Here is a 26013-nt window from a genome sequence, read left to right on the forward strand (position 1 = left end):
GATTGAAGTGCCTTTGAACGGGGTATGGTAGTAAGTGCCAGGCGCACTGGTTTGAGTGTGTCAAGAACTGGAAAACTGGTGGGTTTTTCACGCGCAACAGTTTCCCATGTGTATTAACAATGGTCCACCACCCAAAGGACATCCATCCAACTTGACACAACTGTGGGATGCATTGAAGTCAACATGGGCCAGCATCCCTGTGGAATGATTTTGACACCTTGTAGAGTCCATGCCCCGACAAATTGAGGATGTTCTGAGGGAAAAAGGGGTGGGAGGTACAACTCAATATTAGGAAGGTGTTCCTAATGTGTTGTACACTTACTGTATGTGCAGGGGGAATGTTAGGTATTAGTCATTGACATGGGGAGTTGTTTCACTCCCAACATTACATCAATGCTTAGATCAATGTTATAATCAATAAGTCATATACTCAACTTCCTATGTGAGCGCTGAAGGAGAAAATTCAGCACCTTTCAGCCGCCTGTATGCATGTGCCTGTGTGCATGCATGCATGCATGCATCTACAGTATGTATGATGAATGTGTGTTCAATAGTGCACAAGTCACAATTAGAAAACACCAATCCTCTCTTTTTTACACATGCACACGCAGACACGCACACACACACACACACACACCTCTCTGACATGGTATGATTGGTCACTTTTTTCCCTCTCCCTTCCTGCTTAAATAGTTTTAACAAAAGAGAGGGAGGGAGAGGGGAAGGGAAGGGAAGGAGTGGATGGGGGAGGGGATGCATGTGCTGCTCTGTTGTCACTAAGGGAGGGAGAGGGTGGGAGAGCAGAGAGAGAAGGTTAGGGTCCCAGAAGTGAAAAAGAGGGATGGCCATACACACCACTGCTCTACACTGCCTTACCGTGTGGGTTATTCTATTGGCTTCCACATAGGATGCATCATATCAAGGAAATACAAGCATGAGCAGGTAAGGACTGGATTTTGTTTTAGAGTTTTATCTTCCTTTCCTTCTGTTTCTTTCATTTTCCTGCTTTTTCTATCTATGTTCTGTTTTTCTTCTCTCACTCTGCACTTCACATTCCTATTCTTTTCTGCTTTTCTCTTCTCTTTCTCTCCCGTATCTGGTTTTGTGATATCCCTTTATTTCTTCCTCTCTAAACCTGCTGTTGAATTTAGATATTTATGTCCTCTGATAGAAATCTAAAAAAAAATCCACTCTCTCAATCCTTATTTACATTTTTTCTTGTCTACCATGTGTCTATTATTTAAATGTTGATAATCTCTAATACTCAAATTCCTCAGTTATCTTCATATTTTCATCCTGTTTCCTGCATTTTTGCTTTATATGGTAATAACACAGCTGCATTCGTCAACACTTGACAAAGTGCAAAGATCTGATGGTTCTTTTTGGTGTGTAACTGTGTGAGTGTGTGGACATGTGGATTGGTCCAGAGGATTGGATACTCTTTAGTAATTTTTCTTCTGATGTTGATATTGTGGTTTTATGGTCTAAGGGCAGAAACTGTTCCCTTTCTGTCAGAGTGTTTAGCACCGCTGTTACACAAACACTCAGACTGTGAGCAACACTATATATTGTTTGGTTTTGATTGTGCACATGCCTTTCCTGAAGAGTACTCCCATTCCCGTTAGCTTATCAAAAAAAACATCATTTTCCAATAATAGACCTAATGTGTACGGAAATATTAAGGTTTTACACGTTTTAGATGATTTTACTCTCAATTACATTATTCCTTTCAGTCATAGTAAATATGTATTAGCATTAGTAATAAGTGCTTCTGACAATTGTTTTTCTGGTCTGTAAATACTTTTGCATGTGAGTGAACAAGTGGCTAACCAAGTGAGCTAGTGACCTAGGGGGTTAGAGTGAGCAAGTGGTAGTGAGTGAGCATGAACGCGCTTGTGGAGGAGAATAAGTCTTTGCATTTGGGTCACTTCAATGGGAACATATAGCCAGAGAGTGAATACAGCTTTTTGATGTTTCAAGTTTTATGTGATTACGTACATATTGGTGTGTTATATTTTTCCAGCGCTATCTAACTCACTGCTCTCTCTCCTTTCCAGTCGTCAGTGTGTAGTGGAGGGTACTGAGGCTAGCAATGGAGTGGTGTATGACAACAAACACTAACAGACCCACTCAGATGGCCAGCAGCGCGGGACCAGCCAGCAGCAGAAAGTGTAACGTGTGTCCCCGCTTCCACCAACACTGAGTGGACTCAGTCCTCTAATCTTTACCAGGGAGCAGGGCGGCAGAATGCTCAGTCCTGTCACCCCTCACAGTAAGTGTGTGTATGGAGCGGATGGGGGGTACACTGTGTGTGTGTGCACGCGCATGTGCATGCGCTAACATGGTTGTCTTTCTCAGTCTTGACACTCAGTCCTGGACATTTCTCCTGCGGCCAGTGGAAAAGGGGAAGTGAGGGAGGGAGCTGGGAAAGGAGATATTGGAGAGGGAATAATAACTCTAACAGCTGAGTCTCTCTTCTCTGTGCTTCACATTGAGGAATTTTAAAGAAAGAGCTGAGTTGCTGTCTCTTTCTCTCTGGCTCTCTTGCTCTTTCTCTCTCTATTTCTGAATGGCGACCACCAGCGTGTTTAAGGCTAGTTTTAAACAAATCCAATAAATTAGTATTTCTCACATGCTTTGTAAACAACAGGTGTAGACTTAGGGTGTCCAACAATGCAGAGTTTAAAACAATTTGAAATAGTGGCATGCGGCATAAATACAGTGAATAACAAAAACCATCATGAGTAAAAGTCACTTGGCTATGTACAGGGAGTACCAGTCAATGGGCAGGGGTACAAGGTAATTGAGGTAGCTATGTACATATACAGTGCCTTCGGAAAGTATTCAGAACCGTGACTTTTTCTATATTTTGTTACTTTACAACCTTATTCTAAAATGGATTTAATAGTGTTTCCCCCCTCATCAATCTACACACAATACCCGATAATGACAAAACAAAAACAAGTTTTTAGAAATGTTTGCTAATATATTAAAAATAAAAAAATGAAATATTACATTTACATAAGTATTCAGACCCTTTACTCAGTACTTTGTTGAAGCACCTTTAGCAGTGATTACAGCCTCAAGTCTTTTTGGGTATGACGCTACAAGCTTGGCACACCTGTATTTGGGCAGTTTCTCCCATTCTTCTCTACAGATCCTCTCACGCTCTGTCAGGTTGGATGGGGAGCGTTGCTGCACAGCTATTTTCAGGTCTCTACAGAGATGTTCGATTGGATTCAAGTCCAGGCTCTGGCTGGGCCATTCAAGGACATTCAGAGACTTGTCCCGAAGCCACTCCTGTGTTGTCTTGGCGTCATGTGTGTTTAGTGTCATTGTCCTGTTGGAAGGTGAATCTTCACCCCAGTCTGAGAGTTCAATCTTGGTTTCATCAGACCAGAGAATCTTGTTTCTCATGGTCTGAGAGACTTTAGGTGCCTTTTGGCAAACTCCAAGTGGGCTGCCATGTGCCTTTTACTGAGGAGTGGCTTCCTTCTGGCCACTGTAATATAAAGGACTGATTGGTGGAGTGCTGCAGAGATGGTTGTCCTTCAGGAAGGTTCTCCCATCTCCACAGAGGAACTCTAGAGCTCTGTCAAAGTGACCATCGGGTTCTTAGATCTGTGCCTCGAAACAATCCTGTCTCGGAGCTCTACAGAAAATTCCTTCGACCTCATGGCTTGGTTTTTGCTCTGACATACACTGTCAACTGTGGGATTTTATATAGACAGGTGTGTGCCTTTCCAAATCATGCCCAATCAATTGTGTTTACCACAGGTGGACTCCAATAAAGTTGTAGAAACATCTGAAGGATGATCAATGGAAACAGGATGCACCTGAGCTCAATTTCGAGTCTCATATCAAAGCATCTGAATTCTTATGTAAATATGGTGTCTTTTTTTTGCAAACATTTCTTAAAACCTGTTTTTACTTTTTCATTACGGGATATTGTGTGGAGATTTCTGAATCAATTCAGAATAAGGCTGTAACATAACAAAATGTGGAAAAAGTCAAGGGGTCTGAATACTTTCCCAAATGCACTGTGTGTGTGTGTGTGTGTGTGTGTGTGTGTGTGTGTGTGTGTGTGTGTGTGTGTGTGTGTGTGTGTGTGTGTGTGTGTGTGTGTGTGTGTGTGTGTGTTAGGATGTCAATGTAAGTTTGTGGGAGTGTGTGGGTAGAGTCCAGTGTGTGTGCGTATAGTCAGTGCAACAATGATCTTGCTGTCCAATCTATTGGGGTAGAGAATATTCTATCTATCCTCTATCCTCCATGTAATTGAAGTGTGCCGGTACAGTGGGGGACTGATTATGTCACAGTGAGCAGTCCCTCCTCGTTATATAATTTTAGCGCTTTATCCACACGGAGAGAGTAAATTTAGCACCCTTGGACTCTGCCATCATATCCTTAGATATTCCTTGGTGTTAAACTAAACCAAAGAATGAATTGGCTCTGCGTACATTATGTTGTGTGTTTTGGATGTTAATTCTTTTCTTCGGACACATTTCTAGCTTGTTATTGTTTTTAGTAATGCATTCCCATAAATAGATGTGTATTTTTGGTGATAGCTGGGTAGATAGATTGTTATGCTTCAACATGCATGTGTGCTTTGCATGAGGGGTCTCTAAGACAAGCTAATGAATATGCTCATATTGACTGATGTTATTGATTAAGAGAAGGTTTAACAGGATTACCACCCTAACATGATTTGAATAATACATTAGGGACACACACACCTTACCTACCTCTGTGTACTAGCAGGACCGCTACTATAGGCAATATCTCTATTGGAGCCTAAAATTTTATTTGGGGGGGTTTTGAAAAGAAGAAGTGAATTGTGTGAACACACATGCCTTGTGTCTTGTCTGCGATGAGTTTGTTTAGCATACGTCTGTAACATACCTGCTTTTGGAAAGACTCACACTTCTGTGTTATATTTCTCCCCATAGAGAAACTTTCTCACACACACACACACACACACACACACACACACACACACACACACACACACACACACACACACACACACACACACACACACACACACACACACACACACACACACACACGTCATAATTAGGATTGTGTGATAAAAACATGGTAGTGAATACTTTTTGTGGATCGTAGCTAAACAGTTGCTTGGGGTGAAGTAGTTCTGTGAATAAGAGTCAGGTCATTAGTGTCGGGGTGTAAATGAGCTCTAATTAGAGTGGTGTGGAGGGATTCACATGCACACACAGACACTCTCTCTCTCTGTTACACACACACACACACACACACACACACACACACACACACACACACACACACACACACACACACACACACACACACACACACACACACACACACACACACACACACACATCAGGCCACCATAGTGTTCATGACAGCTCATTAAGCACATTTGAGTCCAGTTGATTTAAGGTCCTCATTAGGTGGTAAAGGCTTATAGAGCCCTGGCCTGCAATGATGTAGTTTGTTCAGTCTGTAGCCAACAGCAAGATCAGAGTGACCGTTTAGCCATTCCACACAGAGGAATGCATGGAGAAACAGCCAAGGGCAGGCAGAGAGTAACCCAAAGAAAGGAGGAAGGGAAAAAGAGGACTATGTTTATGGAGAAATAGTATAAGGATGGGGATTTAGAGACAGAGGTGGGAGAGAGAGAAGGGCAGATGGACTGGTCAGCTGCAGAGTGATATATGCGTGGACACAATGAGCAAAGAGGCAAGGCAGCTCCGGCCACATGAGTGTGTGAGCTGAAAGAGACCGAGTGTGGGGGAGGGGTGTCCTAAACCACGCAGGGCATGGACACACGTTAGTACAGGTCTGAGGGAGGGAAAGAGAGAGAGGGGGAACAGGAGGGGAGGAGAGGGAAGGTAGAAAGGGAGAGAATGGAATGGAAGAGTTTAATGTCCCATTGGTTATCTGATGCGTTCCGTACTGATCCAGATATGGCTTAAATTAATACTTACGAATACTGTGTGAGCAGCTGATAGAGAGCCCTCTCTCTCTCTCTCTCTCTGAATTCCATACATTCCAATAGCCTAAGTCATCTGCAGGATTCTCTCTCTTGCCGCTTGGCAGGCCTGCACGGCATGCTCAAACATCCTGGTCTTCGCACAGACCTATCTGCGTATCTCAGTCAAACACAACACAATTCAACTTTCTCAGCAACAGTATGTGTGTGCAATGAAGTCTTTGTGTATTGTTACTGAGTAATAGTGATTTTGGAGTGGTCAGGCTACCTACCCTTAGGGAAAATTATCCAGTCCAATCTATCAGTGCCTCTGATGCCTTGCAAACACTCCAAATCCCATGCCCATGTCCCCTCCCCGCCTCCCTCTCTCCGTTATTCATCTAATTAACCCTTAATTGCTCACACTGACCGTGCAGTGGACCACTACCAAGAAGGAGATATAATTCACACCAGCAGCTCTTCTGGTCACACAGATCAAATGCGTTGTAACGCTCGTCGTTCGAAGGAGAAGTGGACCAAAGCGCAGCGTGGTAAGTGTTCATGATAATTTTTTCAAGAAAACACTCAAACAAGAATAACCAAAAGAAACAAAACGAAAGTGAACAGTTCTGTCAGGCTCAGAATGCTAAACAGAAAACAACCTCCCACAAACACAGGTGGAAAACAGGCTGCATAAGTATGATTCCCAATCAGAGACAACGTTAGACAGCTGCCTCTGATTAGGAACCACACTGGCCCAAAAACAAAGAAAGAAAAAACATAGACTTCCCCACCCGAGTCACACCCTGACCTAATCAAACATAGAGAATAATAAGGATCTCTACGGTCAGGGCATGACATGCATGCACAAACTCTGGCCCATATGTTAACTGATCACATGATTCATTGTTGAGCAGAACTAAATAAGAGTGTGTATAACAAATAAGAAAATTAGTAAGATCAGACATGCCAATGGGTTTGGTCTCTCCAGTGTTAATGGTACTACTGATTTGCGTTATTGTGAGATCTAGGGAACACAACACTTGAACAGCACATATGGTCTATGCTGGCTGTGGAATGGTAATTTGGACACTGGCCCTTGTTGGTGGTTGACGGTAGGTAAAGAGAGAGAGAGAGAGAGAGAGAGAGAGAGATCAGCGCAGAAGCTAAATTGTCTCTCCACCTGGCTATGTAATTACGACCAGTCCAGCGAGACAAAGCTGCTTTCTCTCACAGAACTGGACAGAGTGGATGGTGTTGAAGGAGGAGGTGGGGGGGGTCCACATACTGGCCATCCTCTGATTGGATTGATCAAGCTCTTGTTTACAAGCCCCCTTTTCCCTATTCGTTGTGCAGGCACACACACTAATGCAGGCGCGCACACACACAGGCACACAATCATTCTGTTTTACTGGCTTCCTGGTCCTTCGAGGCGTGTTGGATCCATGTGAGGGCCTTCATCCTGAAGGCAGGAAAACAAAAGCTGGGGTGTAGAGTTAGGGTAGCACTTGACCCCTGGGGAGAAGAAGGAGGAGCGTGGTGCATGTGTGTGTGTGCGCATATATGTGTGTGGCATGTGTGTGGTGGATGGATAAGGGTGGTTAACTCTAGCTCACTTCTTCCAGGTCTCAGATTTCAGGAGCCACTATCCTGTTGGGAATACTCATTACACATGTGCAGTCATGCACCACACACACGCCTTGTAAGCTGTCAGTACTGCTGGTGGATATATGGAGCTGGTGGTCTGAATTAGTGAGATGTTTGGGCTCTTATAGGATTTGCTGTCAGACAATGGGGTCCCGTGGCTTTGTTAGGGGACGTGGGGGGACAATAGGAGCTGAGGGACAGGCTGGACACAGAGAGAGAAGGCCCCTCTGCTCAAAACAGCTGTCTCATTTTGGGGCCCACACGACAGTGTTGACACGTATGCCACACACATACATATGCACAAACATGCCCCTCCAATCTCAGTCGCCCAACATGACTCATCCACACAGTCAAAACATCTAGTGAGAGTTAGGTCCAAAGTCGGAACTCTTAGTACAGAATAAGGAGGTGATTATAGAACCAGAGTTTAGTAAACTGTTAGATGCATGCGATGCACGCGGGTGGCAGTATTTGGAACTAGTGGCTTGAAACAATTTTGAGCTATAAACAATCGCAAACAATTGAGTTACACATCATGTATCTGCCGGTACCGGTCCGTGGGTCATTTGGTACCGGGCCGCAGAGAAAGAATAAATAACTTACATTATTTTCGGTACCTGTCCGTGGGTCATTTGGTACCGGGCCGCAGAGAAAGAATAAATAACTTACATTATTTCCGTTTTATTTATTATCTGAGTCTGAACGATGTTTTATTTTGAAAAATGTCCGGATTCCCTCTGTTACATCCGTCTATGACTCACTCTTGACGCTTGTCTCGGTCACGTGATACGTTGCCGCTAAAATTAAACCCACAAGCTAGCAAAATGAGTAAAAAACAAACGTCTTTGGAAAGTTTCTTTGCAAAGCGGAAAAGGCCCAGTGAGGAGACAGAAGAGCCTACGACTTCCAAGAAAAAGCGAGCTGCATTTAACAGACAATACCAGGAGTCATACTTAAAATATGGATTTATCGCGACAGGTGATTCCCGCGCACCAAGCCCGCTCTGCATAATATGCGGCGACCGGCTCTCTAATGAGGCAATGAAGCCTTCAAAACTGCTTCGCCACTTGGAGACCAAGCACCCTGCACTTGGAGACCAAGCGTCCCACCCCTGGTACACCCTATCAACAGCAGGTGAAATATCAAGGGCGCCAAATTTGAAAACAATGAAATGTCATAATTAAAATTTCTCAAACATACAACTATCTTACACCCTTTAAAAGATAAACATCTCCTTAATCTAACCACGTTGTCCGATTTCAAAAAGGCTTTACGGTGAAAGCATAAAGTTAGATTATGTTAGGACAGTACATTGAAAATAGCTATGTGTAATGTTTTATCAGTGCAAAGACAGGCGTCACCAAAAGCAGAAAACCAGCTAAAATTATGCACTAACCTTTGACAATCTTCATCAGATGACACTCCTAGGACATTATGTTAGACAATACATGCATTTTTTGTTCTATCAAGTTCATATTTATATCCAAAAACAGCATTTTACAATGGCGTTGATGTTGAGAAAATATTTTCCCTCCAATACCGCCAGTCAATCAGCACAACAAATTAAATAATTACTATTCGAAACCATTGGTAAAATATTATATTGTCATTCAAAGAATTATAGATTAACATCTCGTGAACGCAACCGTATTGCCAGATTTAAAAATAACTTTACTGGGAAATCACACTTTGCAATAAACGAGGTGCTGTGCTCAGAAAAATAGGCTTGGCGATACAGACTAGGCGCCATGTTGGAGAGATCTAAAATCAAAAATACTATGTAAATATTCCCTTACCTTTGATTATCTTCATCAGAAGGCACTTCCAGGGATACCAGGTCCATAACAAATGTAGTTTTGTTCGAAAAAGCTCATAATTTATGTCCAAAAAGCTCTGTGTTGTTAGCGCGTCCTGTAGGCTACTCAAAAACATGAACGTCGCCCGCCGGTCTTGTCTTCACCAAAGAGGGAAAAATATATATTTACATTCGTTCAAACATGTCAAACATTGTATAGCATAAATCATTAGGGCCTTTTTCAATCAGAACTTCAATAATATTCAAGGCGGACGATTGCATTCTCTTTTAAAACGTATTGGAACGAGAGTACCCAAACATGCACTCGCGCACCAGAGTAGTATAGGCCATCCGCTTATGACCAACTTTCCAAGCCTCTCGTTCGGTCAGTTTTCACAGTAGACTCAAACCACTTTGTAAAGATTGTTCAAATCTAGTGGATGGCGTAGGAAGTGCTCAATGATTAATAAGTCCCTGTGTGTTTCAATGGCATAGGCTTAAAAGTAATTCAACACATCAGATATCCACTTCCTGTTAGAATTTGTCTCAGGGTTTTGACTGCCATATGAGTTCTGTTATACTTACAGACACCATTCAAACAGTTTTAGAAAATCAGGAGTGTTTTCTATCCAAATCTGTTAATAATATGCATATCCTAGCTTCTGAGTTGGTGTAGGAGGCAGTTAACCTCTCTAGGGTATGTGGGACGAAATCGTCCCACCTACTCAACAGCCAGTGGAATCCCGTGGCGCGTTATTCAAATACCTTAGAAATGCTATTACTTCAATTTCTCAAACATATGACTATTTTACACCATTTTAAAGACAAGACTCTCGTTAATCTAACCACACTGTCCGATTTCAAAAAGGCTTTACAACGAAAGCAAAACATTAGATTATGTCAGCAGAGTACCCAGCTAGAAATAATCAGACACCCATTTTTCAAGCTAGCATATAATGTCACAAAAACCCAGAAGACAGCTAAATGCAGCACTAACCTTTGATGATCTTCATCAGATGACACACCTAGGACATTATGTTATACAATACATGCATGTTTTGTTCAATCAAGTTCATATTTATATCAAAACCCAGCTTTTTACATTAGCATGTGACGTTCAGAACTAGCATACCCCCCACAAACTTCCGGTGAATTTACTAAATTACTCACGATAAACGTTCACAAAAAACATAACAATTATTTTAAGAATTATAGATACAGAACTCCTTTATGCAATCGCTATGTCCGATTTTAAAAAAACTTTTCGGCAAAAGCACATTTTGCAATATTCTGAGTAGATAGCCCAGCCATCATGGCTAGCTATTTTGAACCCCACCAAGTTTGGCCCTCACCAAACTCCGATTTACTATTAGAGAAATTTGATTACCTTTGCTGTTCTTCGTCAGAATGCACTCTCAGGACTTCTACTTCAATAACAAATGTTGGTTTGGTTCAAAATAATCCATAGTTATGTTCAAATATCCTCTGTTTTGTTCGTGCATTCAAGGCACTATCCGAAGGGTGACGAAGGGTGACGCGCCCGAGGCGTTTCGTGACAAAAAATTCTAAATATTCCATTACCGTACTTCGAAGCATGTCAACCGCTGTTTAAAATCAATTTTTATGCAATTTTTCTCGTAAAAAAGCGATAATATTCCGACCGGGAAACCCTGTTTTAGTTCAAAGACGAAAAAATAAAAACATGGTGTCGCCTCGTGCACGCGCCTCAGTCTCATTGTCCTCTGATAGACCACTATCCAAATGCGCTAATGTTTTTCAGCCAGGGCCTGCAAAGACATCATTCACCGGTTTGCCGCCTTCTGAGAGCCTATGGGAGCCGTAGGAAGTGTCACGTTACAGCAGAGATCCTCAGTTTTCAATAAAGAGAGTGTAGAAGCCCAAGAAATGGTCAGACAGGCCACTTCCTGTAAGGAATCTTCTCAGGTGTTTGCCTGCCATATGAGTTCTGTTATACTCACAGACACCATTCAAACAGTTTTAGAAACTTTAGGGTGTTTTCTATCCAAAGCCAATAATTATATGCATATTCTAGTTTCTGGGCAGTAGTAATAACCAGATTAAATCGGGTACGTTTTTTATCCGGCCGTGCAAATACTGCCCCCTATCCCCAACAGGTTAAAAATGGGCACATATTTTTTTCAAAATTCTCAATACTGCCCCCTAGCCCTTAACTTGCGCCTGTTCGAGCAGCTTTGTGAGGAGATGAACGCAGAGCACAGACACCTTCTCTTATACACAGAAATAAGATGGTTATCCCGAGGAAGATCGCTGGCCAGAGTGTTTAAATTACAAGAGCCGCTGCAGAGATTTCTCTCAGAAAAAAGTCACTGCTGGCAGCACATTTCAGTGACGAGGAATGGGTCGCAAAACTCGCTTACTTGTGCGACATATTCAACCTGTTCAATGAACTCAATCGGTCACTTCAGGGGAAAATGACAACTGTCTTCAAGTTGGCAGATAAAGTAGCTGCATTTAAAGCCAAACTGGATTTGTGGGGACGGCGCGTGAACAGAGGTATATTTGACATGTTTTAAACATTCGCGGGGATTTTGGAAGAGACTGAGCCGGAGCCTTCATTGTCCCAGCTGGTGCACGATCACCTGTCTTTGCTTTTAAAAGAGTTTTAGCGCTACTTCCCAACCACAAAGACCCACGAACTGCCAAGGAATAGATCCGCGACCCATTTGTCGACAAACCAGGTGAATCCAGCATGTCTATGCAAGAAGAAGATCAACTGCTGGACATCGCAAATGACGGCGGCCTTAAAAGTATGTTCGAGACAACAACTCTGCCGGTGTTCTGGATTAAAGTCACGGCAGAATACCCTGAGATCGCCACAACAGCACTGAAAACACTGTTGCCATTTCCGACATCCTATTTGTGTGAAGCGGGATTTTCTGCAGTGACAGCAACCAAAACAAAATGACGGTGTAAACTGGACATAAGCAACACACTTCGGGTGTCATTGTCTCCCATTACCCCTAGATGGGACCGTCTCGTTGCAGAGAAACAAGCTCAGGGCTCCCACTGATTTAGCGTTATGGTGAGTTGTATTTTTCATGCACTTTATATTTGTTTTTGTGTTGTATCTTATTTTTAAGGCATGTTTAAACATTACCATAGCGACCAGAGAGTGTTAGTGGGCAGAGAGGATGTTACTCATGTTATGTTGTTGGTGCGATGTTACGAGGATGCTGCTAACAAAGTTGCATACGAGTACACAGTGGATTCACGTTTATTATTATATTTAAAAAATACCACCGTTTTTATGCCGGTCGTATCATTTTATTTTGTGTATTTATCCGCCACACCTTAAAGGCCGGTCCATGAAAATATTGTCTGACATTAAACCGGTCCGTGGCCCAAAAAAGGTTGGGGACCGCTGATTTTGAGGACTCACAACATCACAAACAGGAATAAACCTCCAACAAAAGGAAAACAACAGAGATGATAATAAACAAAAACACCCATACATGATGATTAAAAAAACATTATGAGATGCATGGCTGTAAGGCCGTCTTATACCTCATCATTCTCATCATCTCAGTCTCCTGGTAAGCTTGCAGATAGGATTTACCCATGAGAGGTGCCCTTCTAAGCCCTGAGGAAGGGGGACCAGATTAGGGTTAGGGGAGCGAACACACCCCTCTTCTCCATGCCCTACTCCCCATACATCATCTGATACAGATGGCTGTGTTATATACTCACTGTTTTTCCCTAATCTTGTCTGAAATCTCCTCACCCTCCTTTATGAATCAATACTACTGTAAACATAGACATGCATGTGCACTCACACAAATTCAACCAATTGTAACATTTTGTCATGAACATATGTTCAACTTAGTAAAAAAATAGTTTTCTAATTTTAAGAGATTAATTTGAGAAAAAAAAGGACAACAGTAAGTGCCAATTAAGTTCCAAATAAAGGGACAGGGTTGACGATAACATGGTTGACTGCAACAGGGTTGGAGATTTAATCTTAAATCAGCAATAAATCCCCTTGTTAGAGTGGGAATGGAAGCTTGTGTACAACAGGGAGGGTCAATTGAAGTCAAGCTTCACAATTGTTAATCTTACATCTAGACGTTCCGCTAGCGAAACACCTGCTCCAATATCCAATGATAGGCGTGGCGCGAATTACAAATTCCTCAAAAATCCCAAAACTTCAATTTTTCAAACATATGACTATTTTACACCATTTTAAAGACAAGACTCTCCTTTATCTAACCACACTGTCCGATTTCAAAAAGGCTTTACAGCGAAAGCAAAACATTAGATTATGTCAGCAGAGTACCCAGACAGAAATAATCAGACACCCATTTTTCAAGCTAGCATATAATGTCACAAAAAACAAAACCACAGCTAAATGCAGCACTAACCTTTGATGATCTTCATCAGATGACACTCCTAGGACATTATGTTATCCTCTATGGGCTAGGTGGGACGCTTGCGTCCCACCTACTCAACAGCCAGTGTAATCCCGTGGCGCGTTATTCAAATTCCTCAAAAATGCAAAAACTAAATGTAGCACTAACCTTTGATGATCTTCATCAGATGACAACCCTAGGACATTATGTTATACAATACATGCATGTTTTGTTCAATCAAGTTCATATTTATATCAAAAAACAGCTTTTTACATTAGCATGTGACTAGCATGTGACTAGCATTCCCACCGAACACTGCCGGTGAATTTACTAAATTACTCACGATAAACGTTCACAAAAAGCAGAACAATTATTTTAAGAATTATAGATACAGAACTCCTCTATGCACTCGATATGTCCGATTTTAAAATAGCTTTTCGGTGAAAGCACATTTTGCAATATTCTAAGTAGATAGCCCGGCATCACAGGGCTAGCTATTTAGACACCCAGCAAGTTTAGCACTCACCAAAGTCAGATTTACTATAAGAAAAATGTTATTACCTTTGCTGTCTTCGTCAGAATGCACTCCCAGGACTTCTACTTCAATATCAAATGTTGGTTTGGTTCAAAATAATCCATAGTTATATCCAAATAGCAGCGTTTTGTTCGTGCGTTCAAGACACTATCCGAAAGGGTAAATAAGGGTGACGAGCATGGCGCAATTCGTGACAAAAAAATTCTAAATATTCCATTACCGTACTTCGAAGCATGTCAACCGCTGTTTAAAATCAATTTTTATGCCATTTTTGTCATAAAAAAGCGATAATATTCCGACCGGGAATCTGCGTTTAGGTAAACAGACGAAGGAAAATAAAGCATGGGGTCGACTCGGGCACGCGCCTAAGCCCATAGTACTCTGATCGGCCACTTGCCAAAGGCGATAAAGTGTTTCAGCCAGAAGCTGCCTCGATATCGTTCAGCTTTTTCCCGGGCTCTGAGAGCCTATGGGAGCCGTAGGAAGTGTCACGTTATAGCAAAGATCCTCAGTCTTCAATAAAAAGAGCCAAGATGAAACACAACTTGTCAGACAGGCCACTTCCTGCATGGAATCTTCTCAGGTTTTGGCCTGCCATATGAGTTCTGTTAAACTCACAGACACCATTCAAACAGTTTTAGAAACTTTGGAGTGTTTTCTATCCAAAGCTAATAATTATATGCATATTCTAGTTTCTGGGCAGGAGTAATAATCAGATTAAATCGGGTACGTTTTTTATCCGGCCGTGAAAATACTGCCCCCTAGCCATAACAGGTTAAAACATTTCTAGCTTGTCTATCTACTGGTAACAGTGGTGACGTGTTGTGCTCGGCCAGCTCAGTTTTTCAACACAAAAGACCAGAGAAATGTCCAAAAAGTGTAGAACCAGCTCACATTCTTTTACACTGTCACAAGGTGTGGCGCAAGGAAGCAGGAGAGGTAGAGTCAAGCGCAGGAGACAGATGATTCCGTGAATACGTATTTAATATATCCACACGAAAAAAATACAAGCACGGTCGGGCAGGGCGTATAAATAAAACGCACCACCCTCTCCAAACATAACGCAGGGACGCAGCCCAATATAAACTCTGCGTAAAACAATGGTAGAGGAAAACACAGACCCTCACTTCCAAACATGAGCCCTGACAAAAACAATCCCGCACAGAACACAAACCTATCTAGCTAGCCTAAATAACCCCCCCCCACTAACAACTAATACAAAACAGGTGCATGCCTATCCTAGACCTAACTAACAGGCCGGCGACGACGACCGCCGAGCGCCGCCCGGGCGAGGAGGGAAACCACCCCCCCTGACGCGTGGCTCCTGCAGCGCGCCGACGCCAGCCTCGAGGACGCCCCGGAGGGCGAGGCGCAGGGCGATCCGGGTGGAGGCTGTGGAACTCCCGGATTAGCGTTGGGTCCAATATGTCCCCCACCGGTACCCAGCACCTCTCCTCCGGGCCGTACCCCTCCCAGTCCACGAGGTACTGCAGACCCCTCACCCGGTGTCTGGAGTCCAAGATGGACCGGACTGTATACGCCGGGGGCCCCTCGATGTCCAGGGGGAGCGGAGGGACCTCCAGCACATCATCGAACTGCAGCGGACCATCTACTACCGGCCTGAGGAGAGACACATGAAACGAGGGGTTAATATGATAATAAGGAGGAAGTTGTAACCTGTAACACACCTCGTTTATTCTCCTCAGGACTTTAAATGGCCCTACAAACCGCGGACCCAGTTTCCGGCAGGGCAGGCAGAGGGCCAGGTTCCGGGTTGAGAGCCAGACTCTCTCCCCTGGGGCAAACACTGGGGCCTCACTGTGGTGACGGTCTACGCTCTTTTTTTGTTGTCCCCTGGCCCGTTCCAGTGATTCCTGGAGGCGTTCCAGGTCTCCCTCAAGCGCTGGACCCAGTCCTCCACCGCAGGGGCCTCTGTCTGGCTCTGATGCCAGGGCCCCAGGACCAGCTGATAACCCAACACACATTGGAAAGGTGACAGGTTGGTCGAGGAGTGGCGAAGAGAGTTCTGAGCTAACTCGGCCCACGGCACGAACCTCGCCCACTCCCCTGGCCGGTCCCGGCAGTAGGACCGCAGAAACCTGCCCACATCCTGGTTTATCCTCTCTACCTGCCCATTACTTTTGGGGTGGAACCCTGAGGTCAAACTGACCGAGACCCCCAGTCGCTCCATAAATGCACGCCACACCCGGGACGTGAACTGGGGACCCCGTAGTGCCGGAAGACGTGGGTGAATAGAGCTTCCGCGGTCTGCAGGGCTGTAGGAAGACCGGGTAAAGGGAGCAGACGGCAGGACTTAGAGAACCGGTCCACAACGACCAGGATCGCGGTGTTGCCCTGGGACGGCGGGAGATTGGTGAGGAAATCCACCGCCAGGTGGGACCATGGTCGCTGCGGAACCAGGAGGGGCTGTAATTTCCCTCTAGGCAAGTGCCTAGGAGCCTTACTCTGGGCACACACCGAACAAGAGGAGACATAGCACCTCACATCCTTCCCCAAGGTGGGCCACCAGTATTTCCCACTAAGACTACGCACCGTACGCTCAATCCCTGGGTGACCCGAGGAGGGTAGCATGTGCGCCCACCAAATCAACCGATCGTGGACAGCGAGTGGGACGTACTTACGGGACACTGAGGAGGAGTAGGTTCCGCCCGTAACGCCCGTTCGATATCCGCATCCACCTCCCAGACCACCGGTGCCACCAGGCAGGAGGCTGGAAGTATGGGGGTGGGATCGGTGGACCGTTCCTCGGTGTCATGGAGACGAGAGTGCGTCGGCCTTAGTGTTCCGGGAAACTGGGATGTACGAGATTGTGAACTGAAATCTCGCAAAGAACATCGTCCACCTGGCTTGACAAGGGTTCAGTCTCCTCGCCGCCCGGATGTACTCCAGGTTACGGTAGTCGGTCCAGATGAGAAAAAGGTGACGCGCCCCCTCAAGCCAATGTCTCCACATCTTCAGGGCTCTTACCACAGCCAGCAACTCCCTGTCCCCCACATCATAGTTACGCTCTGCCGGACTCAACTTCTTAGAGAAGAAAGCGCAGGGGCGAAGCTTCGGTGGCGTGCCCGAGCATTGTGATAGCACAGCTCGGACGCATCCACCTCTACTATGAATGGCAAAGAGGGATCCGGATGGGCCAGCACCAGAGCATCGGTGAACAGAGCTTTCAGACGGCTAAAGGCCCTGTCTGCCTCCGCCGACCACCGCAGCCGCACCGGGGCCCCCCTTCATCAGTGAGGTGATGGGAGCCACTACCTGCCCAAAGCCCCAGATAAACCTCCGAAAGTAATTGGCAAACCCCAAGAACCGCTGCACCTCCTTCACCGTGGTGGGAGTCGGCCAATTACGCACGGCCAAAATGCGGTCACATTCCATCACCACCCCGGATGTGGAAATGCGATATCCCAGGAAAGAGACGGCTGGCTTGGAGAGCTCACATTTCTCAGCCTTGACGTATAGGTCATGCTCCACCAGTACACCACCACACCCTGACCGAGCAGGTCCCGGAGAATCTTGTCCACAAAGGATTGGAAGACGGCGGGAGCATTCTTTAACCCATACGGCATGACGAGGTACTCATAATGGCCAGATGTGGTACTAAATGCAGTTTTCCACTCGTCCCCCCCTCGGATACGCACCAGATTGTATGCACTCCTGACATCTAATTTCATGAAGAAGCGCGCCCCGTGAAATGACTCTACCGCCGAGGCGATGAGAGGTAGCGGGTAACTGAAACCCACCGTGATGGAATTTAGACCTCTATAGTCAATTCACGGGCGCAGATCCCCCTCCTTCTTCTTCACAAAAAAAGAAGCTCGAGGAGATGGGTGAGTTAGATGGGCGAATGTATCCCTGCCTCAAGGATTCAGTGACGTATGTCTCCATAGCCACTGTCTCCTCCTGAGACAGGGGATACACGTGACTACGGGAAGTGCAGCGCCTACCTGGAGGTTTATCGCACAGTCTCCTCGTCGATGAGGTGGTAATTGGGTCGCCTTCGTTTTACTGAAGGTGATAGCCAAATCGGCATACTCTGAGGGAATGTGCACGGTAGAGACTTGGTCTAGACTCTCCACCGTAGTCGCACCGACGGAAACTCTTATGCATCTGCCCAAGCACTCCTTTGACCACCCCTTAAGAGCCCTCTGTCTCCATGAAATCTTAGGGTTGTGAGTGGCTAGCCAGGGGATCCCTAGTACCACCGGAAACGCCGGGGAATCAATGAGGAAGAGACTGATACTCTTCTCATGACCCCCCCACATTACCATGACCAGTGGCATGGTGACCTCCCTGACCAGCCCTGACGCTAGTGGTCGACTGTCTAAGGCGTGCACAGGGAAGGGTTGGTCCAGCTGAACCAAGGGAATCCCTAACTTAGCGGCGACCACACAATCCAGAAAACTCCCTGCCGCGTCTGAATCGACTAGCGCCTTAAGCCGGGAGTGAGGGGAAAAAGAGGGAAAGAACACTAACGCATACCTGTGACTGACAGGGGGGTCTGGGTGAGGCTGGTGCTGACTCACCTGAGGTGTCAAAGAAGCGCTCTACCTGCCCTCTAGACTCCCGGGTGAGCTCCTCCAGCACCGGTCCACAGTGTGTCCTCTGCGACCACAGGCGGTACAGGAGAGGGCTTCCCCTCCGGTCTTCCTGGCTGCAGCGTGGGAGCAGGAGGGCTGGGAGGTGGAATGAGCAGGGCCCGGTTCGGACGCCCGCGGGCGGCCAGCGATTGTCCAAACGGATAGACAGGTCAATCACCTGGTCCAGGGTGATGGTCGTGTCCCTACAGGCTAACTCCCGGCAGACATCCTCCCTCAAACTACACCAGTAGTGATCTATAAGGGCCCTCTCATTCCACCCCGCTCCAGCGGCCAGTGTCCGGAACTCAAGAGCAAAGTCCTGCGCGCTCCTCGTCTCCTGTCTCAGGTGGAACAGCCGCTCCCCCGCCGCTCTCCCCTCCGGGGGATGATCAAACACTGCCTGGAAGCGGCAGGTGAACTCCAGGTAGTTGTCCCTGGCTGAGTCCGGACTGTCCCAAACGGCGTTGGCCCATACCAGGGCTCTACCCGTGAGACACGAGATGAGGATGCTGACACTCTCCTCCCCCGAGGGAGGAGGACGGACATTCGCCAGGTATAACTCCAGCTGGAGTAGGAACCCCTTACACCCAGCGACCGTGCCATCGTACTCCCTGGGGGGGGGTCGAGTTTAACCCCGCTGGTACTGGGTGCTGTGTGTGCTGGTTGGGGTGCCGGCTGTTGAACCGCCTGGTCAGTGGGGCCGGAAGCGCTTCGGTCCCATCTCTCCAGGCGCGCCAGCACCTGGTCCATGGCGGTACCCAGACGGTGGAGGAGGGTGGAGTGTTGAGCAACCCTCTCTTCCATGGACGGGGCTGGCGCTGAAGCTCCTGCTGACTCCATTTTCTTACTGGTGCGGGATTCTGTCAAAAGGTGTGGCTCAAGGAAGCAGGAGAGGTAGAGTCAAGTGCAGGAGACAGATGATTCCGTGAATACTTCTTTAATATATCCACACAAAAAAACTACAAGCACGGTCGGGCAGGGCGTATAAATAAAACGCACCACCCTCTCCAAACATAATGCAGGGACGCAGCCCAATATAAACTCTGCGTAAAACACTGGCAGAGGAAAACACAGACCCTCACTTCCAAACATGAGCCCTGACAAAAACAATCCCGCACAAAACACAACCGTACCTAGCTAGCCTAAATACCCCCCCCATTAACAACTAATACAAAACAGGTGCGTGCCTATCCTAGACCTAACTAACAGAACGTGAAACAGAGGATTGGTGGCAGCTAGTAGGCCGGCGACGACGACCGCCGAGCACCGCCCGGGCAAGGAGGGGCACCACCTTCCGTAGGTGTCGTGACATACACTATGATTTGACTATTAGATGTTCACTATTTCTTTTGAAAATATTATTTAAAAAGGAATAGTTTCACCACATTAAAATGAGAGTTCAGTTCACTGACAGGGTTGACCTTAAAATGAGGGACATGCATTGCATCACATCACATCAAATAAATAATCTTACGAAATGACTTCGTCAAAGCAACAAAATATTTACAATGATGGTGAAAAGTTGGAGAAATATTTGGGTTAAGTTGGTTAAAATCTTAAATTCACAGAGGGTGCACAGAGGGACATGTCAAAATGCTGAATTGTGGCACATCAGAAAGTCTTTATTCATATAAAACAAATCTGATTAACAACATTTGGGGGGGGTCTATATCAAAGGGCACTTCATTCAGTGGGGGAAAAATAACCTAATTGTCATACTAGAGTAAAAGTAAAAATACCTTAACCCCTTAGAATCAAATGACATACCGGTGAGTCAGTCTAAGTTACATAACAAAGAAAATCTGCATTAAAATCTGTCAATAGAGATATCTGCGTCTCAATCCACCAGAGTTTTTTATATCTCTTAGATTTAGAATTATGATAATTTTTTTGACTGTCCTTTTTGCCATTTATGAATATGTTATTCAATGAGTTTCTATGGGCTTTAGTAGTAAAGACCAAAATCAACATTTTGTCCCCCACAATTTTTTGATAATTTTTGGGGATACCTAAAGGAGTCCTAAAATTCTAAATCAAATAGCTAAATGATACATAGCATGACCATCTTAAAACAATTCCATATGTCAGCTTAGCAAACTCCCTCCCCAACATCTTAGACTCTAAATCATTTTTATAGATAATTACTAATGTAAAAGTGAGTCACTCAGTAAAATAATACTTGAGTAAAAGTCTAAAAGTATTTGATGTTACTTAAGTATCAAAGTAAATGTAATTTCTCAAATATACTTAAAAAGTAAAAGTATAAATAATTTCACATTCCTTTAAGCCAGCGTTTCCCATACATGGTCCTCAGGACCCCAAGGGCTACATGTTTTACTTTTTGCCTTAACACAGCACAGCTGATTCAAATTATCAAAGCTTGATGATTAGTTGATTATTTGAATCAGCTGTGTAGTGCTAGGGCAAAAATCTAAACATGCACGCCTTTGGGTCCCGAGGACTGATTTTGGGAAACCCTGCTTTAAGAAAACCAGACTGCACAATTTTCTTGTTTTGGAAATGTACGGATAGCCAGGGGCACACTCCAACACTCAAGCATCTTTACAAATGTTTTGTGAGTCCACCAGATCAGAGGCAGTAGGGAGGACCAGGGATGTTCTCTTGATAAGTGTGTGAATTTGACTATTTTCCTGTGCTGCTAAGCATTCCAAATGTAACGAGTATTTTTGGGTGTCAGAGAAAATGTATGGAGTAAAACGTATATTATTGTCTTTAGGAATCTAGTGGAGTTAAAAAGTTGTCAAATATAAATAGTAAAATACAAATACCCTCCAAAACTACTTAAGTAAAAGTACTTTAAAGTACTATTTAAGTACGTTTTATCAAATTCAATATTGGTGCACAATATCTCCTTAAAATATCAAAGGGATGCAAAAAGTGCTCTTTTCATGGAACGACCCCTTCATGTGTGGGGCAGTGTGTGTCTCAGACTGTTTCTGCTTATGTTTATGTGTTTCTCTTGAAGTCCCTTTTTGTAAGCTTTTGTATGTACACTAGTATAGATGTGTCTGTGTAGATTGTGTTTATTATTTCCCTTAGGAGTGCAATTTTTACCAAGGGTTTATCGACTCTGTGCCAGAAGTGGTGTGTTTGTTTTTGAGCTGGGGACAGGGACAGTCCCATGACTGGCTGGAATTCCCTGGAGCATCGGGGGGATTTCACAGAGACATTTCCAGGGGGGATTGGGACTTGGCTGGGGAGGGGCTGGGAGACTCAGCCAGGGCGACCTGGGATCTCTGGATTGGATGAGTGGGATTATGGGACTGAGTGATCATTTCATTTAGGGATCAACATGTGGATCGTTTAGCGGCCCATCTGGTGGTCCTGGTCAATGTGTGACTAAACCACACACACAGAGGGAGTGTGTTAGTGTGTTAGTGTGCGCGTGCGTATGCACTTGTGTGTTTGTGGAGAGATCAGACAGTCTGGTGTAGGCCCCAGGTGCTCTAGAGTTGTATTGTAAACAAACGCAACACTGAGACAATAAACCCTCACCACCATGCTACTGACTAGGATTGGGGAAAGCATGTGAACAACCCCATGTTTCTCTTTGCTTTCGCTCTCTCCCCTCACTCTGTCTCCACCTTTCTCTCCCTCTCTTTCCCTTATTTCTCTCTCCCTCTTCCCCTCTCTCTCAGTTCTGTTGTAGCCCCTCAGGTCTAGGCTCAAAGGGTCGGGACAGTTTAATAATGCTCTACAATGCCTGGAATGTCAGCCTAATGCCTGCCCAAAGACAGAGCCTGTAAAGTCAATCAAAAAGAATGGTCGACCACTGCCCCAGTGGAACACACTGCACCAGTGTGTGTGTGTGTGTGTGAGTGTGTGTGTGTGTGTGTGTGTGTGTGTGTGTGTGTGTGTGTGTGTGTGTGTGTGTGTGTGTGTGTGTGTGTGTTAGAGTGAGTGAGTGGAGTGGGGGTCTCACACACACAGAGCCCTGTACAGAGGGACAACAATGGTCCCAGTGAGAGAGAGCGAGGCAGAAGGGAGCGGGCTTATCGCTGTGGGGACAAGGCCAGGGGCTGTGTTGTTCGTAACAACACGGCATGGAGGAGCTCAGAGCACTAGGTCCCCTCCACAAGTAGAACTGTAGGAGCAGTGTGAGCCACTGGGGAGAAATGGGACTGCTAAGAAAATACATTATAATGGATTAGGCTCCGATGGTCTGCGGGACTGTAATGGTTATTTAGAAAACCTTACCTCCTGGGGTTTTCAAGTGAGAAAGAGGTACAATCTCCATGAAACCTAGAGTAAAGTGGAACTATGTTGTATTTTATAAACTCAATCTGTTTGAATGTAGTTAGTGTATTACCAATGTGGTATGGTTCTCTGAACAACCTGAAAATCTGCAGTTATGTCTGCTCTGGACTGAAAGGTTAAAAAGTAATATGTGGTGAATAACCATGCTCTCTCTCGGTCCTCTCTCTGTATCTGTAGGTCTGTTGAAAATGCACTGGTCTCCGGAGCACATGGCCCCCCTGTCCCAGTGGCCTGAGCAGCACCTAGATGTGTCCTCCACAACCTCCCCTCCCTCCGTCCACAAACACGATCCCTACGCCACCGCAGGTCGCTGCGGTTACACCCCTGCAGCCGGCTACCCCTGGGCCAGTGATGACATCTCGGCCCTCACTGCCTCCTCCTTGTTAAAACACTATGCCGAGAAGTACACAGGCCTGGAGTTGCCCTACGAGAGACCTGCCCCAGGGGCATACTCAGAGCCTGGGTCTTTCCTGAAGACCGAGGCTGAGCCCTGGTCCCTGGGGCAGGGAATGGAGTGTTACTCTGGGCTGGAGGCCCTGGGTGCAGGGGCCAAAGTGGGCTCAGTATCAGTGGGCCTCACTGGCACGGGCAGTGTGACGGTAGTGAGCAGTAACTTGACCTCTGATCCCGGATATAGCAGCAGTGGCTCCTGTAATGGCCCCCCCTCTCAGGACTACCCACCCTCCTACAACAGCAGCTACCTCTCCTCTGGATACTACCCCCAGACAGGCTCAGCACTTCCTCCAGCCTCTCTACACTCTCTGCATACCACCCCCACCTTGGTGACCAGCTACAACCTTAACAATCCAGTCTACAACTACCTGCCAGGCTGCTACCCCCACCCCCAAACCAGCCTGGCATCTGGCTACAGCCACCCCAGTGCCTCCTACCTCCCCTCTGGGCTGAGCACCTCCACCTCCTTGACACCCCGGTCCACCGTGGTGGGGAGCAGCTTTGGACACTCCAGTCACAGCCTACGGGCCGGCTCTGAAACAGGAGGGCCACTGAAACGCAAGGCCTTTGAGATGGTGGAAGAGGGGGAGGAGGGAGAAGGAGAGGGGGATGGCTCGCAGTACAGGAAGTATGGCAACGTCCATGGAAATGGCCACAGCAAGAACCACGGCAATGACTACGCCATGGCGGGCTCAGAAGGCCAGGCCTACAAGCCTGGCAAGCAACTGGTGTTGCCTCCTTATGGTGGGCAGAGGGAGTACTGCCCCTCAGGCCTAGGTGGGGAGAGCAGGGGAGGAGGGGAACACGGCTTTCCCCATCAGAGGCTGGCCATGAAGACGCCTGCGTCACGTGCACGATCTGAGGACCCCACTGGAGGACGCTAGGTCAGGCACTTGAGAAGACAGCTCTCTGGGGGTCCCTCCGTTGTATTGGCATTTGAAAACCAAGTAGAGTACTTACTCAGCCAATAACTGGGGGAAAACAATCGTTGGATATTGCAAAGAAAGGTCATGTGATCTAACCAGTCAGGAGAGAAAATGGCAAATGACTTGTATCCTCCTCTTACATCTTTACAATTTGAATTATTTGATTTTCTCCAAAGAGTCAAGGGGCACTTTGTCCTGTAGGGGTGTGGGTTGGATGTGGGTGTTGGTGGTATGGGGAGGGAGGGTTCTACATTGCCTGATTTAGCACTGTCTGTCTGAATGGATTACCTACTGCTTCTCTCAGGATCCAATTTATTTTTCAATCTGCCACTATGGCAGAAAGTGTTTTTTTGATGAGTTGCTCTCTTAATTAGAGTGGCCGCTTGATATGAAAAGGGCCTTTGACTGCAATACCCCCTCAAGCACCATAAGAATCATATCCTCTCAAACCAAAATGTAGAGAAGAACATTCTTGTGGTGTATTTTAATAACTTGACACCTCCAGCACAATCACGTCTCTTCTGAGGCTTGGTGCCTCCATATACCTCGCTTGGAAACAAATGTCCCCCCTCTCACCCATTCCCTTTTTCCCGGTTTCTCAGTTCTCTCTTTTTTCTACCCATCCTCTACCTTTCATCACTACCTTAGCTCACTCTCCACGTTTTCCCTCCCATGCTTGTTTTGTTTTGTTTCAGTCACTCTTTCTCTTTTTGTTAATTTCACATTCAATCGCTCTCATACATCTAATCTCATTACGGAGTGCTACATGCAGTTTTATCAATACATTCAGATACGTAAACCTGCTGAAAGAGAGAAATGGTTAAGTAGAAACATACTTGAGAGAGTGAGCTGGAGAGTGAATGCACATTTTAACACAGCATCTTATAAGCAGTGCACTATCAAACTAATGCATTTCCCAAATGTGTCGTTTTCATACAGATGCTGTACTATTCTTATAATCCTAAATCTGACAGTATTCTTTTTTATGTATGCATTTTTGTTTACTTTTCGCCTTTTTAAAAGAAATATATGTAGTCTTGTTATTGAATACTCAGGAATGTTATTGTTGCCTCAGAATTAAAACATAAGAATGAATGTATTACCTTAAGGTGTTTGTAGGGAGCTTTATGGATGCTATAATGGAGTCATGGCTTTGTAGTAATACACATATACTGTAAACTTCAGCGAACTCAGAGCTTTTAGGGCCACCAATGTTAGCATCCACACTTACACACACACACACACACACACACACACACACACACACACACACACACACACACACACACACACACACACACACACACACAGCTGTGTACATTCAAAAGTTAACACCCTAAGTACACTGCCACAGTCTTTGAACTTGGTGAATTGAAACTTGAGGTTGCTACCAAGGCCTGAAATGTTGAATGTAATTCAGATATTTTCTTCTAAGGA

The 26013-nt window shown here is 45.6% G+C and overlaps 1 protein-coding gene across 1 annotated transcript; it reads left to right on the plus strand.

The window, feature by feature from the left end:
- Positions 1 to 764: 764 nt before the first annotated feature.
- Positions 765 to 25514, plus strand: LOC106565597 (fidgetin). Its single transcript, XM_014132901.2, has 3 exons — positions 765 to 942; positions 2058 to 2272; positions 23375 to 25514. The coding sequence occupies exons 2-3, from the start codon at positions 2248 to 2250 to the stop codon at positions 24532 to 24534; spliced, it is 1185 nt and encodes a 394-aa protein (XP_013988376.1). The 5' UTR covers positions 765 to 942; positions 2058 to 2247; the 3' UTR covers positions 24535 to 25514.
- The last annotated feature ends 499 nt before the right edge of the window (positions 25515 to 26013 follow it).

This window comes from Salmo salar, chromosome ssa12, assembly GCF_905237065.1.
Source record: "Salmo salar chromosome ssa12, Ssal_v3.1, whole genome shotgun sequence".
Lineage (NCBI taxonomy): Eukaryota > Metazoa > Chordata > Actinopteri > Salmoniformes > Salmonidae > Salmo > Salmo salar.

Coding starts and splice junctions, on each gene's coding strand:
- LOC106565597 (XM_014132901.2), top strand. CDS start 2,248: ATGCTCAGTCCTGTCACCCCTCACA. Junction 2,273..23,374: donor CAGTCCTGTCACCCCTCACA/GTAAGTGTGTGT, acceptor CTGTATCTGTAG/GTCTGTTGAAAATGCACTGG.